We start from the raw sequence: 15,985 nt of genomic DNA, 5'->3' as shown, positions 1-15,985 counted from the left end.
ACAGTTACAGTACAGAGATCTGAAGATGAAAGTGGAGACTCTACTCGATCGATCACTCTCCTAACTTTAATAACAACATTACATTACACTTTACCACTACAGAATTAAAAGCAGAGAGAGAGAGAGATAAGATTGAAAAAAGTGTACTCCATCAAAGTTGAAAAAAGCAGAGAAATAGAATTAAAGCAGATTTTGACATATATATATTAATCAGAAACGTACAGACAGTTCTCGATCACACAAAAGGGAAAGGGAAAAAGCAGAGCGAAGCGACTGTATGTATATAAGTATATATAAATACTAGTGTAAGAATAGCTATTATTGCGACATGCGCGCAGCTCTGTAATAGCAGTAGCGGTGATAACAATGTAAGAAGGAATTAAGCCGCCGGCGGTGGTGGCGGCGGCGGTTTGACGGTGACAGCAGGGAAATCGAGGAGGAGAGCCTTGTCAATGGCGGCGGAGAAAGAGGATGAGAATTGGAGGTGGCTTGGATGGGCGAGGAAGGAAGAGAAATCATCCTTGGAGCTGAATGTCATGAGGAAAGCATGCGTGAATCCCTGTCTCAGCATTTCCTGGCTCTCAATGTCCTCACCCCTGCCAATGCCAATGCCAATGCCAATTCAGTTCATCACCAGTTAATAATTAATTAATTAATTGAAAAGAGAGACCAGAAGAAGGAGTTGATGGTGTCCATTTCCGAAACAAGCTTCTCCATTCCTTTCAACACCTCTTCCACTTGAACGCCATCCTTGAACCTCACCAGCACCAAATGCTTGAACTCACGAGCAGATGCAGAACCCATGATCTACGTAGTAGTAACGCGCACACTGCTGCAGCAGCAGCCTGGTGTTTAATAATAACAATGGGATGGGATGGGATGGGACCCGACCCTGCAAATACATATATAAATACAACATTATTATTATTATTATTATTATTATACTGTATTTGTTTATATAAATGTATGTGTGTATATATATATGTATGTATGTATATGTCAACTTCAACAGTGGGATAGTGTCAAAGCGTACCATGAAGTGAGTCTGTGCTTTAGAGGACACTCTCTGAAATGTGTAATTTGATATTGATATTACTGATAGTGATAGTGATAGTGATAGCCATTGCCCATTGTCTCAACGGAGGGGCCTAGGCCTACCTAACTCCCATTACCCCTTCCTTCCCTCCTTTACCCTGCTAAGGTTTTTCTCCTTTTAGCTTTTTTTTTTTTTTTTTTTTTTTTATTGGATTTGAATTTAAAATTTAAAAAAAAAAAAAAAAAAAAAAAAAAAAAAAGAAAAAACCGAAAAAGGATAACAATACTCTTCCCGGCTGATGCCTTCTGTCTGTCATTTCTTGCATGATATTTTCTTTCTTCAAAGGGACCCCTACCTTACCCTACCGTCTACAGCCATTCTTGACTGTTTCAAAATGAGAAGGCAAAAATTAAAAATAAAAGTAAAATGGACATAATAATAATAATAATAATAATAATAATAACGAATAAGTATAAATAAATGAATTGATAGAACGAAGTGGCCTTTTTGAAGGTTTATTTCTTTAACGATTTTTTTATAAAATTAATTTATTATAATTATAATTATAATTATTTGTATTATTTAAAATTTTATTTTTTCATGAAGTAATATTCATAGTGTATAGGAAAAGTATATAGATGGGATGATAGTAAGTTGGAAGTTGGAACACGTTGCGGACAGAAATCATGCATGGCTGGCACGTGCGGGTACTGAAAGTGATGGCATTATATAATTAATTGCCTGCCTTTATCTGCTTGGCATGCATCACTACTGCATGTGTATCGTATGTATGTATGATGTCTAGATTTTTTTTTTTTTTTCTTTTATATTGTTCTTTAAATTTATTTATTTATTTTACTTTTTCATTACTCTATATTGCATCATTTCTTCATAAAAATTAGTATAATTTTCAAAAATATTTGTAATATTAAAGAAAAACCCAATCATTCAATACATCGACTGAGATTGAAAAACAAAAAAAAAAAAAAAAAAAAGAAAATTGATCACACAATCATTCACTCAAAAGGAACATATAAAAATGCATCAAAGCAATTAAAACCACAACTGTCACAACACAACGACACAGAAATAATAGCAACATATATGTATACATACATATATATATATGCATATGCGAAGTAATAATCTCCATCAAATTCATCAGAGCAGCTGCTGTTGATCCCTGTTGCTCTCACCAACGTCGTCTTCTTCTTCGTCTCCAAGTAACTTGTAGATGCTGAAATGGCTAACTCTGAACTTCCATTCTCCTTTCGCCGCATCATACGACACAAACTCAGCCCCTTGATCCTCGGCTTTTCTCTTAAGCATCTCCTTGTACTTGTCAATTCTCGGTCCTTCCGTGTACTGTTGTCCCGACTTCTTGTCAAAGCATTTGATATTGAGGAGAGTTACCTCCGCGGGTTTGTTCAGCCCTTGCCCCACGGGCGGTTTCTTGCTCTCGTCCATATACACTATCACCTCCCGATTGTTGAATTGGATGAGCGATTCCAGATCAAGCCTTCGCACGTCTGTTTCCCCGAAGAATTTTATGCTGCCATAACCGTGTCTTCCCACAACAAAATCCCTCACATGGCGACAAAACCCGGGTTCGGCTCTTTCCTTAGCTGCGAGCTCCTGAATTCGAGGCTCTGTGTAATAATCTGAGTGGCGAAGCTTTGGCATTAGTGCTTCAATGTCTGCTCCATGCTCGTAAACAATTGCAGCTTCACCTGCTCGGTGCCCTGTGAGAGTGATGTAAGAGTCTTCTTTCTCGGCAGAATGGCCACCATTGCTCTTTTGGTTAGCTCTCACAGGATGAGGAGCTTCCTTGCCCAGCCCATTTTCTGCTGAATTTTGGTTATTGACAGCTGAATCACAAACAAAGAATTTATTAGCAAACAACAAAATAATATGGAAGATGCAAAAGGTGCTGGTAAAGCATGCAAAATGATAACAAACCATCTTTTCCCGCAGTCTTGTAACCATTCGTGGTATTGTAACCATCGTGATGAACTTTACCTGCCCAAGTACCACGCAAAAATAGCAAATAGTTATTATAAAGAGACAGTTGCAGTCACGATCTAGAGACACTATGCATCCCCACAACTTTTATCAACAAACATATGCATATACATATAGAATTTGGTGCCCAAGGTTAAATGAAATAGCAAAAATTAAAACTAGGACACAGCTGACATCCTTAAAACAATCCATCCAATAACTGGAGCATCGAAATTTGTAAATTTTCAAAAGCCCATTCTGCTCTATACGTTTGAACTTTGATACTTTATTGGTATCCCTAGGTGATTATATCATCAACATCGGCATTGTCCAACATAATCTAGTATCCCTAAAGAGAATGAAAGACCAGTTTGTATCTTTTTTCATTTTTTATAATCATAAAGAAAGACTTCACGCAAGACAGGACTTCTACTTTGGTCCTAAGACACATTACAATCAGAAGCCATCACAGAAAGTGATGATCAAATCATCTAAAAAAATTATTATTCTTCTGGAACATATACTGAGCAGATTGTCTTTTCCCACAGTAAACTCAGATACTGCTCGTCCACAATTATAAATATCCCCATGTTGTGTTCATGAAGCAAAAAAAACAAGGTTGAACAGAAAAACATGGAAGTGATAGAATGATATCTATGTTCTCGAAAACAAAAGCCTCTAAAAAGATGATTTCCTGTATTTGGAGAGAGATTCTATAAAACGATTTATAGAAGTTCAAGGGAAATCAAGAGGTCCCCAATCTACCCATAATTCATTAATAAAAGAGGCCCAATTAGCAATGAATAATTACAAATTGACCATTATGAAATCAATATTATTTTAGCTACGAGAATAATAATAAACCACCAAGCCTGACCTTGTGTGTGCTGGTACTTCCATTTTTAATTTAAAAAACACAAAAAAAATGCTCTTTAACCAAAAAACCGGGCACTACACCTTATTGCATTAAAAATTTTTGATATAATCATTCAGGAGAAGATGTACCATTCTCATGCATAGGGGTGCCCATCGGCTTTGTCTTCTCTACAGAAGATCTAGAAGGCCACTGATCCAGTGGCCGAATTACAAGAGCTCTTGGATTCTCCCTGGGAACAAAAAGAGCATCTGCTTTTGGATTACTGGGTGTTTCTCCATCATCATTGAAAAATGGAACCTGATTGGAAGAAAGAAAAGCAAGAGGAAATATTAGAACAGTCTCATAATCCTTGTTGGGGCCTAATTGGATCCAACACAATACAGAAGTATCATCGAATTGTGCAAAATTACCTTTGGGCCATCAGCTTTTGGATGATATTTCCTTACAGGCAACCTAATACGCCTTTGTGAAAGGTGTCGAGATGTCAAGAGTGATGAAATTCTTACAGGCGTGGGTTTTTCAACAACCTGTTAAAAGAATATCCATTAAAAATTTAATTCATATATGGAGTGTGGTTAATTGCTCAACTGTTTGTGCCATTTTGAAAGCACCATTAACAAAGACATGATGTAAGAATTTCTTCTGAACAGATCTATCAAGTATGAGAATACTTACAGGCAAGCTGGAAATTCCATACTGAATAGAAGGAGAAGTGCCTGTGCGACCGATTGACATCTGTGGCATTGCTGGCAAAGTTCCAAAAGGATTTGTAATGGGAGCAGCTTGTGTAACCACAGAGGTCTGAACACCTGGCCTGTAAAATAAGGGCAAGCCAAATTCTTACAAAATCTTATAAATGCACAAATGGAACATCAGACAATCACATGCAAATATCAACAGAACATATCATATCATTTTCAAAGTGAATCAAATGGTCAAAGACACCTAAGTGAATATAAGTTTCTATTCAAAAGTGCAACACAGCTTAGGAAGACACACACACACAAAATATATATATATATATATATATCTAACGATTTTCAAGTGGATAGAAGCATTCCTTAAGCCAACTGACCATAATAGAAAGAAACATTAGGGAATTAAGGAGAAAATCACAGGAAAGAGTAAATAATAATTTTATGAAATGTCTGCACAAAAATAACAGTGACGGACAAGTAGCAGGCTACGATACAACAAGAAGACAGTAGAAATGACTTACAATTGTCCAAATGCATTATTGGTAAACATTCCAGGAGTCCCACCAAAGCCACTTGAAGGAGCTGAAATTACAAGAAATAACATTAAACTGATAAATAAAATGACCCCACATATAAGTTATAACTCAACAGAAATAATAATGCAAGGAAAATTAGAAAAAGTGAGGAGAGTAACCTGCTTGTGACTGACCAAAGTTGCTAAAATTAAAACCACCAGAGCTTGGAGCTGGTTGTGCAGGTTGAAATGGGGTACTAAGTGAAGGCTTCAAAGAAAACATAAGACAGAATGATGTAAGCCAAGAGCAGTAAGGAAAGCAATAAAAAAAATCTTGGTAATTGTACAATAAATTTGTCAGCTACAGAAAAATGCTGAAATAACCAAATCACAACTATAAACAAATTTGCATGGCATCCCAACTTCAAAATCATTTCAGTATTTATTTGATCGTTGAAATTAATACAATTACAGAAGCTTGACCATGCAGAGTAGAATGATGAGGAATAGAATGAGTAGTCAGATCACTAATAGCAACTTACAGTTGTTTGGCCAAACCCCAAAGTGTTGCTGCTACTTAGAAGTGAGGAAGTGGAGGAGAACAAATTGCCACCAAAGCCGGTAGAGGGTGTATTGAACAAATTTGATTGTCCAAATGCTGGTGCAGATTGGCCAAAGGCAGAAGAGGTCTGTCCAAAAGGAGAACTGGTCTGTGCAAGTGTTGGTGTAGTAGATTGGAAAAGTGGGGAAGACTGAGTGTTCCCAAAACCCAAGCCAGAACCAAATGCAGATCCTGTCCCTGGTGCTGATGTGGAGCCAAAAATAGACGGTGATCCAAATGCTGATGTGCTAGAAGAGCTAAACAAAGAGGGGGAGGTATTAACTCCAAATCCTTGAGCGGTGTTCCCAAACATGGAGGATGTTGCTGCTGTTGTTGAGCCAAAAGGATTAGATGTATTTGTTGTCCCAAAAGGTGAGGATCCAAATGCAGATGTAGATGAAGATCCGAAACCAGCACTGCTAAATACTGGGGTCTTTGGGGCAAATGGATTGGCCGATGAAGAAGAGGAAAAAGGATTGGCTGAGGATTGACCAAATGCAGAAGTCGATGAGGCCCCGAAACCTGAACTACCAAAACCAGTAGCAGCAGTAGCTTGACCAGCAGGAGCTGGTCCTCCTGTACATCGTATAGAAAGTAGAATTAGTAATCACACAGATGCAGCACATATTTTTAAATTCAAGTTATAGACAAATTTCAACCAGATCACCTTTATCGCCTAACTGGTAATCCTCCCATCTGAGTTCTTCATGGCATTTATCTTTGTAGACTGGCATGGCAGAAATGGATTCCAGTTTTCCAGCAGGCTGTGTACCAGTATCCGTCTCAGGTGTTGATGAGTAAGGTGATACCCTACTCCCCCCTCGTTGACCTCCAAAAGCAGTTTGGCCAAAGCCAGGGCTACCAAAAGCTGGAGTTGTGGCCTGTGTTCCTGCAGAGGTTTATGTCAAAGAAAAGACCCAAAACAGTAATACGGTGCAGTTGGCCTCCAAATCTTCTGCAATGAGGATTTTCTCAATCTCGCCTCATTGGAGCAAATTTAAGGGAAATGAAATTTGATTTCATTTAAATGAAATTTGAATAATTGGTTTATTAATTTAATGTAATTAAGCATCAAGATATATGTGGCATACCTTCAGAAAAGCAACTTAATAGTATATAGAATGTTCAATTAGTGTTTTGTCTATTTTATTTAATATTCAATCTCTTACTTTACTCAAGAAACATCACATGCAATATCAATTTTTTTCATGCAAAATATCATATCCAATAACTATTCATCAAAAAAAACATCAGAACTAAAAACAGAAAACTAAAACAATATACCAAGAAAACAAATGCATATCCTGCATGGCTTTTTCTCAAAACAAACCTAGGGGAAAATAATGGATTGCTGACTCACAATTAAAAAATAAGTAGAGGTGTGGGTATTCAAGCAGTTAAAGTTAAAAGTTACTCCAAAATATCTGGTGCCATCAATGACATAAAATAACTTACCAAAAGAAGAGCTTTGTGCTCCAAAAGAGGACGTTGCACCAAATGGGCTACTTCCAAATGCAGAACCAGATTGGCCAAATGCTGGACTTGAACCGAAGTTAAATGAAGGAGTACTTGAAGCACCAAACCCAGGAGCGGATGCAGCACCAAATCCAGGAGAAGATGCAGCACCAAATGCTGGGGTGCTGGTGGCACCAAATGCAGATGTGCTGGTGGCACCGAATGCAGGAGTGCTAGATCCAAATGGAGAACTTGAGACACCAAAGCCACCGCCTGTGCTACCAAATGCAGGGGTTGAAGTTGAACCAAAGGCGGGGGTGGTACTAGTACTACCAAAAGCAGGCGTGCTAGTTGCACCAAAGGCAGGGGTACTTGATGCGCCAAAAGCAGGTTGACTTGGTGCACCAAAGGGAGAGGATGAACCAAATAAGTTGCTCCCAAAAGCTGGTTGTGATTGTTGAAATGAGCTTCCAAAAGGACTTGTCTGAGCAGTACTTGCTCCAAAACCACCAAAAGCAGGCTTCTGTCCAAATACTGATGAACCTACATTCCAAAATTTTAATAAAATTGATCAAAGCAAAAGGATAACACAAAAATATGTAAGGCCAGGAAACAGGATAACTGTAAGATCACAATAATTACTTTGGACAAAATATTTATACGAAAATGAAAAGGTCCAAATGTAGTACCTGGAGTTGCTATTTATTTTTAAAAAAAATTGAAGTAACAAAATTTGGAAGTTTAACTATTAATTAGGAATTGGCAAGAGACATCAAGAATCTGATAACAAACAATAACAAAGATAACAGCTATTTGAAAGCAACAATGAAATTCAAACAAGACAAGAAGACGCAAGAAGGAATGTAAGGATTAACTATCAACAAGCATAAGTAGCAGCAAAGTTTCCAGCTACAGTAAAGCACCTTTAGGCATTTCAGATATGCAATGTTTGCCAAAAACTTTTCACTGGCAAATTCTTCCAAGTTCATGTTCTCTGGATTTAAAGTTTCTAAATCATTATTTAACCAAACATTATTTAATATAATTTAGATGGAGCAAAGGCATGTGAAAGTTCTGAAGGAGTACAGTCATTTTGTTTCCGCTTAGTTGTATTGATTGGCACTTACCACCAAATCCTGAAGATGTGTTTCCAAAAGCAGAACCTGTGGAAGCTCCAAATGTTGGTGTTGAACTTCCAAAAGCAGGAGATGATGAGGCACCAAAGACAGACGTAGAACCTAAAGGAGAAGATGATTGCGCTCCAAACACACCAGTGGACATGTTGCCAAAAATGGAACTCCCAGTTTGTGCACCAAAAGGATTTGTACTCCCAAAGGGTTTAGGTGCACCTGAATTGCTAGTAGAGCCACTAGGCTGACCAAAAACAGGTTGAGACCCAAATGGGCTACTGGATGACTGCCCAAAAGCTGCAAAACAACCAGAATAAGTTAGCATAGTCAGACCAGATTGTTGAAATTTATCTTTGATTAGCTAGCTCTTGTTGTAATTAACTGGATTAGCTCATTAGCTTCTAGATTAGTTCTTATCGTAATTAACTGCCTACCCTTGTACTCTATTTATATCTCAAGCATCAGTGAGAATGATCACCATAGCATTCTCCAATATGTTCTCGCTTTCATGATATCACCCGAACAACAAGTCTAATCTTTTCTAATTTTCTTCTCTGCTCCCATTCATAACTGAGGTTTACCTCCACAAGATCAATTTTGTTCAAACAATATTTCTGTATAATAGGGATGATACAAGTAAATTATGATATTATTCTTATCCACCTAACAACCATGAAAATTTACATTCATATTTGTAGAGACATATCCGCATCAAGAGAGAAGTCAAGGTATCCCATTGCTCCTCCATAATTTAGCATTACTTGGTTAGTATTTATTTATTAATCTTCAAGCTTCTATTGTGAGATTAAATGGAAATATTGAATTTCATTTACTCCTTTTGTCTATCTTTCCAATAATTATCCAGCTTTTACTTGGGATAAATATTAACAAGCATGCCTGATTAGAATAAAACTCTAGAATACCGATTTTGTTCAAAATTACTATTTTAACAAAATAGTCCCCTAATCCACACCAGACACCTTTTAAAAGTTATATAATGAAGCAACCACCAATTCCTGATCACTGGTTTACATGGTTTTTTACCATTAATTCTATCCGAAGATATCATTTGTCTTTAGTTGTTAAGCTTTCAAATAAGCTTTACTTTCTTGAACCCAATTACATAATGTTGAGAAGCTTAGGGCATGCAACAATTCTGATCATAACTTTTAGAAGGATTGGAATAAAAACCCTCATATTTACTACTGTCTCCTCTAGAGAATTTATATCATAGTAAAATCCAAGGATAGAAATTGATGGTTTTCCCACATTCTTGGCACCAAACAAATTAATGGAAAATTCCAGAGAGAGTTCTACATATATATAAAGATACATACTTATTTTCGAACCCTATCAGCATCCAGTCTTAGGATGAAGGTAATCGGTAAACAATTGTGACCAGTTAGAAAAGTGAGATACAAACTAAATTCTATGTGGACTAATAGTTCAGGTGATGTCCAACAAATATGCACACTTAAGCTTACCAGATTTCAGATAAGATATCAAGTTAAAGGAGAAGAGAGGAGAAGAGAGGGTGCATTCAAAGATACAAAAAGAAATGCCAAGGCAAACATGGAGAAACAAAAAGGTAAAAAGTTTAAAATATGGATGAATCAGCCAGCAGCACTTACGATTGCTTCCGAACATTATTACTTGGCAAAGAAATACTAGTCCGGTTTGCCCTTGATCTAAATCTGCACAGCATCAAAAGACAAGACAAGCTGCTACATTAAAACATCTAAAAAAAAGGAAAAACAACCAAATACATTTTCAACAAATTAGGGACGGCAACAGCGGGGCCAAAATCTTAATACTTGATAATTGAATTGAAATAACACAACAGCAAGATCGACAAAAGTGCTGCCAATGCTCGAAAGATTCTCACACTTGCTTCTCTTTCTTATCCATTGAAGACTAAAATGATTAAACTTACAATACTCTGCGCTGTAGGAAATGAATCCAGATGAAGAAGAAGAATAATTATTTTGCAGTGAGCATACGAAAACGGGTGAAGAAGAAGATTATGGCTGGATTGAAATTTTTTCTCATTGGGCGTCCTGACGAAATCGAGTGAAGAAGAAGAAGAAGATAAGGATATAGATTGGTCAGGATTAATTCTACTTTAAATCGAAGCTTATAAACCAAAGCAGAATGCACCAAATACATAGTTATTTGAAAAAAGAATGCCGACAAACAACGAGTTCAATACGTCGATCGAATCCCAGCGCAAAAATAAAACCTGACGCCAATTGCAGACAGAAACCAAACCAACTTTCATACGACCAATACAGAAAGCTCCTACCTAAGAGTGCGCAAACACCCAATATGGAACAAACGAAAGCTAGGGCTAGGGTTACACAGAAACGTGAACCACGACCACCACCATACCTGCTGAAGTAGACAGAGAGAAAAACCGGTAGATCCAGCAGCGCAGCAGCAGCAGCAGAGCGAGCGAGGACGGCGGAAGGGAGACGAAAAGGATGGATCGCGTAATAGAGAAGCTAAGTTGAGCGTCCTATGAGACGAAGAGCACCACCTTCAATTCAATTCAATTATATTTATTTTCGAAAAACAAAACATTGTCTGTCACCACGCGCAGACTTGCCCGGTTCCGAACCGGTGGTTCCGGTTCGATTTCGATTCATTCATTTTTAAACCGCGGAACCGGCGGTTCATATATGGGTGTGTTTGTTTCGGGGATTTGTCCCCAAATATATAATTTATCATTTTTTTTCTTCAAAAATATCAAATCAAACACTTATTTTTATTTTTTATATTATATTAAAAATTATTTTTACATTTAAAACATCACCTCAATATCTATTTATATCACATCATACAACTATTTAAAATCAAAATTTTTACTAATCAAATCCCAACTCAAAATCCAAACCCCCGAACAAATACAAATATTCCCTAAATCCCTTTTGAATGTATTTCGTTTTTTATATCTTTGTTTTTTATAATAATATATTTGTAATTTAAATAAAATTTAAAATATTTATTTATTATTTTTTTAAAATAAAATTAATATTTTAGATAAAATATATTAAAATAATAATAATAAATACTTTTGAATTGAAATAAAATAAATATTTTTATGCTCGATCAAATGAACATCTAATTAGATGATAGAAGAAGTATTATATAGGAGAACATTAACCGAACAGTCAAGTTGGTTAAGCAGTTAGAGGACTGAAAGAGAAGGGAAAAAAAAAACGTGGAAAGAACTTTTTAGTTATTTTTTTGTTTAGATTATAATGAGTTAATAAAAAAATGTAATAATAAAATTATTATTATATAATAATAGTATTATTTATAGATTAAAATTGAAGTACTTAATTAATTTAATTAAAAAATTTTAAAAAATATAAAATTTAATGGCGTATACAATTATTTTTAAAATAACAATGAAATTATGTGGGATGGTCCCAAATGAGAATTGTGGATATGACAATTATATGGGATGAAGAGAGTATTATTAAGGGAGTGGTTGTTCTTGGAAGTTTGAATTTTGATTTGAGATTTGGATAGTAAATTTTTTTTAAAATTTGAATAAGTGTATGTTGCGATATAAATAAATATTGATCATGATGTTTCATGATGTTTTGAATGTGTTGATGTATTTTTTCAACAAAAATAAAGTAAAATTCAAAGATATGAAAAATATCCTTAAACTTGATTAATTAGTGCCTGAGATTAGGAATCTCTAAACACTGTAACGTACAGAAAATAAACTGGAAAATAAAAGACTGAAATTTAAAGTGGTGATCCCCAAATCTGACTTTGCTTTGTTGAAGTTGATTGAAGATGCCTTGCCAAATGATTATCCAAGCCTTTAAATATTCTCCGGGAAACCGTACCGAAAACCGTCACCCGAACGGTTACAACGTCTCCTTCCAAACCGTCTTCCAACCCTTCTCATGCTGACACGCGTCCTCAGCAGACCAAAATTATCCCTATATTTCACTCTTTGAGCCGACCACAGACCTTCCGCTCTTTTGGCCCGACTACCAATCTACAATAGTATGGGTCCGACCGCCAATCCTCCCGACTTGCGAACCATCTGACTTGAGGTCTTTCCGCCTTGAGGACTTCCCGACCTGAAAACCTTCCGACTTGAGGTCTTTCCGCCTTGAGGACTTCCCGACCTGAAAACCTTCCGACTTGAGGTCTTTCCGTCTTGAGGACTTCCCGACCTGAAAACCTTCCGACTTGAGGTCTTTCCGTCTTGAGGACCTCCCGACCTGAAAACCTTCCGACTTGAGGTCTTTCCGTCTTGAGGACTTCCCGACCTGAAAACCTTCCGACTTGAGGTCTTTCCGTCTTGAGGACTTCCCGACCTGAAAACCTTCCGACTTGAGGTCTTTCCGTCTTGAGGACCTCCCGACCTGAAAACCTTCCGACTTGAGATCCTTCTGTCTTGAGGACCTACCGACCTGAGGTCCTTCCGTCCTAATGACTTTCCGTCTTGAAGACCTACCGACCTGAAGACCTTCCGACCTGAGGTCCTTCCGTCTTGAGGACCGACCGACCTGAGGTCCTTCCGTCCTAATGACTTTCCGTCTTGAGGACCTACCGACCTGAAGACCTTCCGACCTGAGGACTTTCCTTAGTAATAAACCTTTTTTCCTTGATTTCCTCATGGTACCCCTCAGTCAGTTCAATCAACTCTATTGCCAGGCCCATCCTTCTTTTTACCTTGGGCTTTTAACCTAATTCTAAATTTCGTACGTAACAACTTGCCCGCCGCCAAGGGACTTTCAAACGCCATTTAACAATCAATGTTTGGAAGTTCATAAATCACTACCTTCTTGAAAAACTCCCTTAGCAACTGCACCAGTTACTGCAACACTCCTGATAAACTTCCTTCTCCGCAATACAAGCTTTTGTGAATCACAAACCCAAAACACTCTGACCATGGCGAATCAATACATTCCTGCCCTTCCCTTCGATGGAACCCTCCCGGAGGGCCCATTTTCAGCCTCGAAAGTACTGACTCCGATGATCCGTCCATATTGCACTACTCCTGAAGATTCAAATCGGATGAGGGAAGTCTTGGAATCCCGAAATTCCTTAGCTATCAACAGCCCTAACTACCAAGCAGTTCGCATTCGAGACAGTATCAAAACTCATCTCACAGACCCAAAAGATCCTTACCGCGCTTGGTATCGACGGGTAGCAGAACACTTCCAGACCCAATGGCGTTCCCAAAAAATCGACCAAGCAATATTACTGTCCACCATGCCTATCAACCTGCATGAGAAGGTGTTGTTGGCCATGTCTGCCTTCTGGAATGCGGAAAATGGGACTTTCCTCTTCCCATCGGGCCCCTTTGGCCCAACTCTTATGGACGTTGCAATGATCGCGCATCTCCCAGTCGTGGGTGAAGACCCTGTAATGGGAGCCCTAGATGGGCAGGAGCCATCAGAAGACCATCCAGGGTGGTCTTTACAAGGTGTGAAGGAATGGGGTTGGACAAAGTTCGCAACCGACCAGCAAGGGGCTCCAGGGACCCCTGTAACCGACCGGGAGCATACTGCCTTTATCCTTTTTTGGCTTTGTAGGTACGTCATTGTTTCCCCTTCCAAATGTGTTCTTCCTTCTCATCTCGACCTAGCCATTCATATCGCGTCAGGTCGTTTTTTCTCTCTTGGCACCCTGTTTTTAGCCAATCTGTTTGAAGGACTCACTAGAGTTAGCCTTCGTTTAACAGATAATGATAATAGGAAATTAGATACTGCCGCGTCGGGTCCTTTTTGGTTTTTAGAACTTTGGTTCCGGCTCTACTTCCCCAATGCGTTTAACTTAGGATCTCCGCCCACTATGCCAACAGCTGAAAAACATTTGGGATTAGCCCTTAACCGACTCTGCTCAGGACGGAATAACCTCCAATCTTCCGATCCAATAATAATCGCAGTTTTAACAGATACCCGCAATAACTCTCGATTTTCTATGTATAAAAAATATGCGGGCTATGCTCCCGACCATTTTTGGCCTTTTCCAGTACCAAATCCGCTTCCGACTCCTGAACCTTGTCCTCATTCCACTTATCCTTTTGCCTGGGACGTTGCCCTCAAACCCAGGTCTCTTTTTAGTAGCAAAAAACTTGATAAAAAGGGGCAGAAAACCTTTTACACTTTTAATTATGAACCTCAATTCATAGCGCGCCAGTTCGGCTGTTGCCAAGGTATCCCTGGACCCGTCGCTTGTCCTCATATAATTTTTCAAAGTCCCGACCGACGAGTCCTACCAAATTCAATCCCTTCTTATATCTCCCAGCTCACCACGTATATAACTTCCAATTCTTATATTCCTTTCCGCTCCAACCCTGAGATTGTAGATACTTTCAATGAATGGTGGTCGGTTGTATGGCCCCTGATATCCCCTGATGAGGGTCGGTTGCTGAACATACTCCTTCCACCCCAAGGATTGGTTCTAGGGGCGGCTAGACATACTAGCACTCAACAACCAACAGCCGCCCCGGGGACCGGGTCTATTGCTCCAACGCGAAAAAGGAAGGCGTCCCGGCTGCCGACACCCCCGACCTCAGGGGCCGACCAGCAAGCACCAGCGAACCTTGGAACTACAAAAACATCAGCAAGGATCCGACCCCGAATAGGTAATTTTTCTTAAAACCGTGAACCAATTCACTGTATCTTAACTTTGATTTCACTTATCATTCACCAGAACCGACCTTGACAGCACCGACCACACAACCAACGCCAGCCCCAGCCGACCAACCTTTGGTCCCGACTGAGGCAGTTCCTCTTCAAACCCCTACTCCACTTCTCACTTTGCCAATGAGCAGTCGGGCAGAAGACCCGACGAGGAGGCAAATTCTTCCTCCCACACCGAGGAGCGGTCGGGCCAGGCACCCGACCAGGAGGCAATCTCTACCAGCAGTGCCTACAGAACCAGTAAGTTCTCTCATCAGCACTCCTTAGTATTCTAATGATCAACCTTGATATAGTTAACAACAAACATTTTCATGATTTTCCACAGACACCTTCACCCATCGAATCAGCAGCAGGGGTCTCTTCTGACAGCGAGGGGACTACTTCCCAGATGGGTCGACCACCATACATGGCATCAAACTCATCCATGTCAAAGGAAGAACCAGCCGCCCTCGCCGAAGCTGACCCTCAAAACGACATCCCTGATGCTGCTGATCCCGAAATTGAAGGTGCCCCAGAGATCCCGGCTGCAGTGGCTCTAGATGCAGCCGCCCAACCTGCAGCCGCCCAGCCAGCAGCGGCACTTCCTCTAGCAATTGAGTGGCAGGCAGAAGAACCACCTGTGGCAGCCCAACCTCCATAAATGGAAGAAGTTTCTTCATCCGACTCAGAGACTTCTGTAAACTTGGTAAGATTACACCAATTCATGCCACAATGTTTCCCTCAGAAAACACTAACTGTTTTATATACCACGTTCCATAGGGACCCAGGTCGGCACCTCAGCGACCATTCGCAGCAGCCGACGAGTCGGCTGCTATTATACCAGCTGTCTGCCCTACTCGACCGACCTCATTGCTGCACCCCTCACTGACAGCAGTCCGTCCAGAGGTAACACATATCCTATCTGAATAAATTTGCACTTCCTCTGGCATACTTATTGACATTGTAGGACTTGCAGGGGCCTTCGGACTTAGCTGTCCTGTCGACTGTTCCGGT

The 15,985-nt window shown here is 39.3% G+C and overlaps 3 protein-coding genes across 3 annotated transcripts; 1 reads left to right on the top strand and 2 right to left on the bottom strand.

The window, feature by feature from the left end:
• Window positions 1-180: 180 nt before the first annotated feature.
• On the bottom strand, window positions 181-842 carry LOC127244074 (stress-response A/B barrel domain-containing protein At5g22580-like). The gene is made up of 2 exons (XM_051264388.1): window positions 671-842; window positions 181-596 (listed from the first exon to the last, which is right to left on the bottom strand). The coding sequence occupies exons 1-2, from the start codon at window positions 802-804 to the stop codon at window positions 380-382; spliced, it is 351 nt and encodes a 116-aa protein (XP_051120345.1). The 5' UTR covers window positions 805-842; the 3' UTR covers window positions 181-379.
• A 1,228-nt stretch (window positions 843-2,070) lies between these two features.
• Window positions 2,071-10,864, bottom strand: LOC127244141 (nuclear pore complex protein NUP98A). The gene is made up of 13 exons (XM_051264505.1): window positions 10,701-10,864; window positions 9,944-10,006; window positions 8,310-8,609; window positions 7,183-7,725; window positions 6,395-6,616; window positions 5,669-6,303; window positions 5,307-5,394; window positions 5,134-5,194; window positions 4,590-4,728; window positions 4,325-4,441; window positions 4,043-4,211; window positions 2,996-3,055; window positions 2,071-2,904 (listed from the first exon to the last, which is right to left on the bottom strand). The coding sequence occupies exons 2-13, from the start codon at window positions 9,957-9,959 to the stop codon at window positions 2,198-2,200; spliced, it is 3,057 nt and encodes a 1,018-aa protein (XP_051120462.1). The 5' UTR covers window positions 9,960-10,006; window positions 10,701-10,864; the 3' UTR covers window positions 2,071-2,197.
• A 4,251-nt stretch (window positions 10,865-15,115) lies between these two features.
• On the top strand, window positions 15,116-15,632 carry LOC127244421 (myosin-1-like). Its single transcript, XM_051264954.1, has 2 exons — window positions 15,116-15,232; window positions 15,318-15,632. The coding sequence occupies exons 1-2, from the start codon at window positions 15,116-15,118 to the stop codon at window positions 15,630-15,632; spliced, it is 432 nt and encodes a 143-aa protein (XP_051120911.1).
• Window positions 15,633-15,985: the final 353 nt, after the last annotated feature.

The sequence above is a fragment of the Andrographis paniculata genome, unplaced genomic scaffold, assembly GCF_009805555.1.
Source record: "Andrographis paniculata isolate CXL003 unplaced genomic scaffold, ASM980555v1 Contig9END, whole genome shotgun sequence".
NCBI lineage: Eukaryota > Viridiplantae > Streptophyta > Magnoliopsida > Lamiales > Acanthaceae > Andrographis > Andrographis paniculata.
Note: the sequence above shows the minus strand (reverse complement) of the source record. Positions and strands in the feature narration are given on the sequence as shown.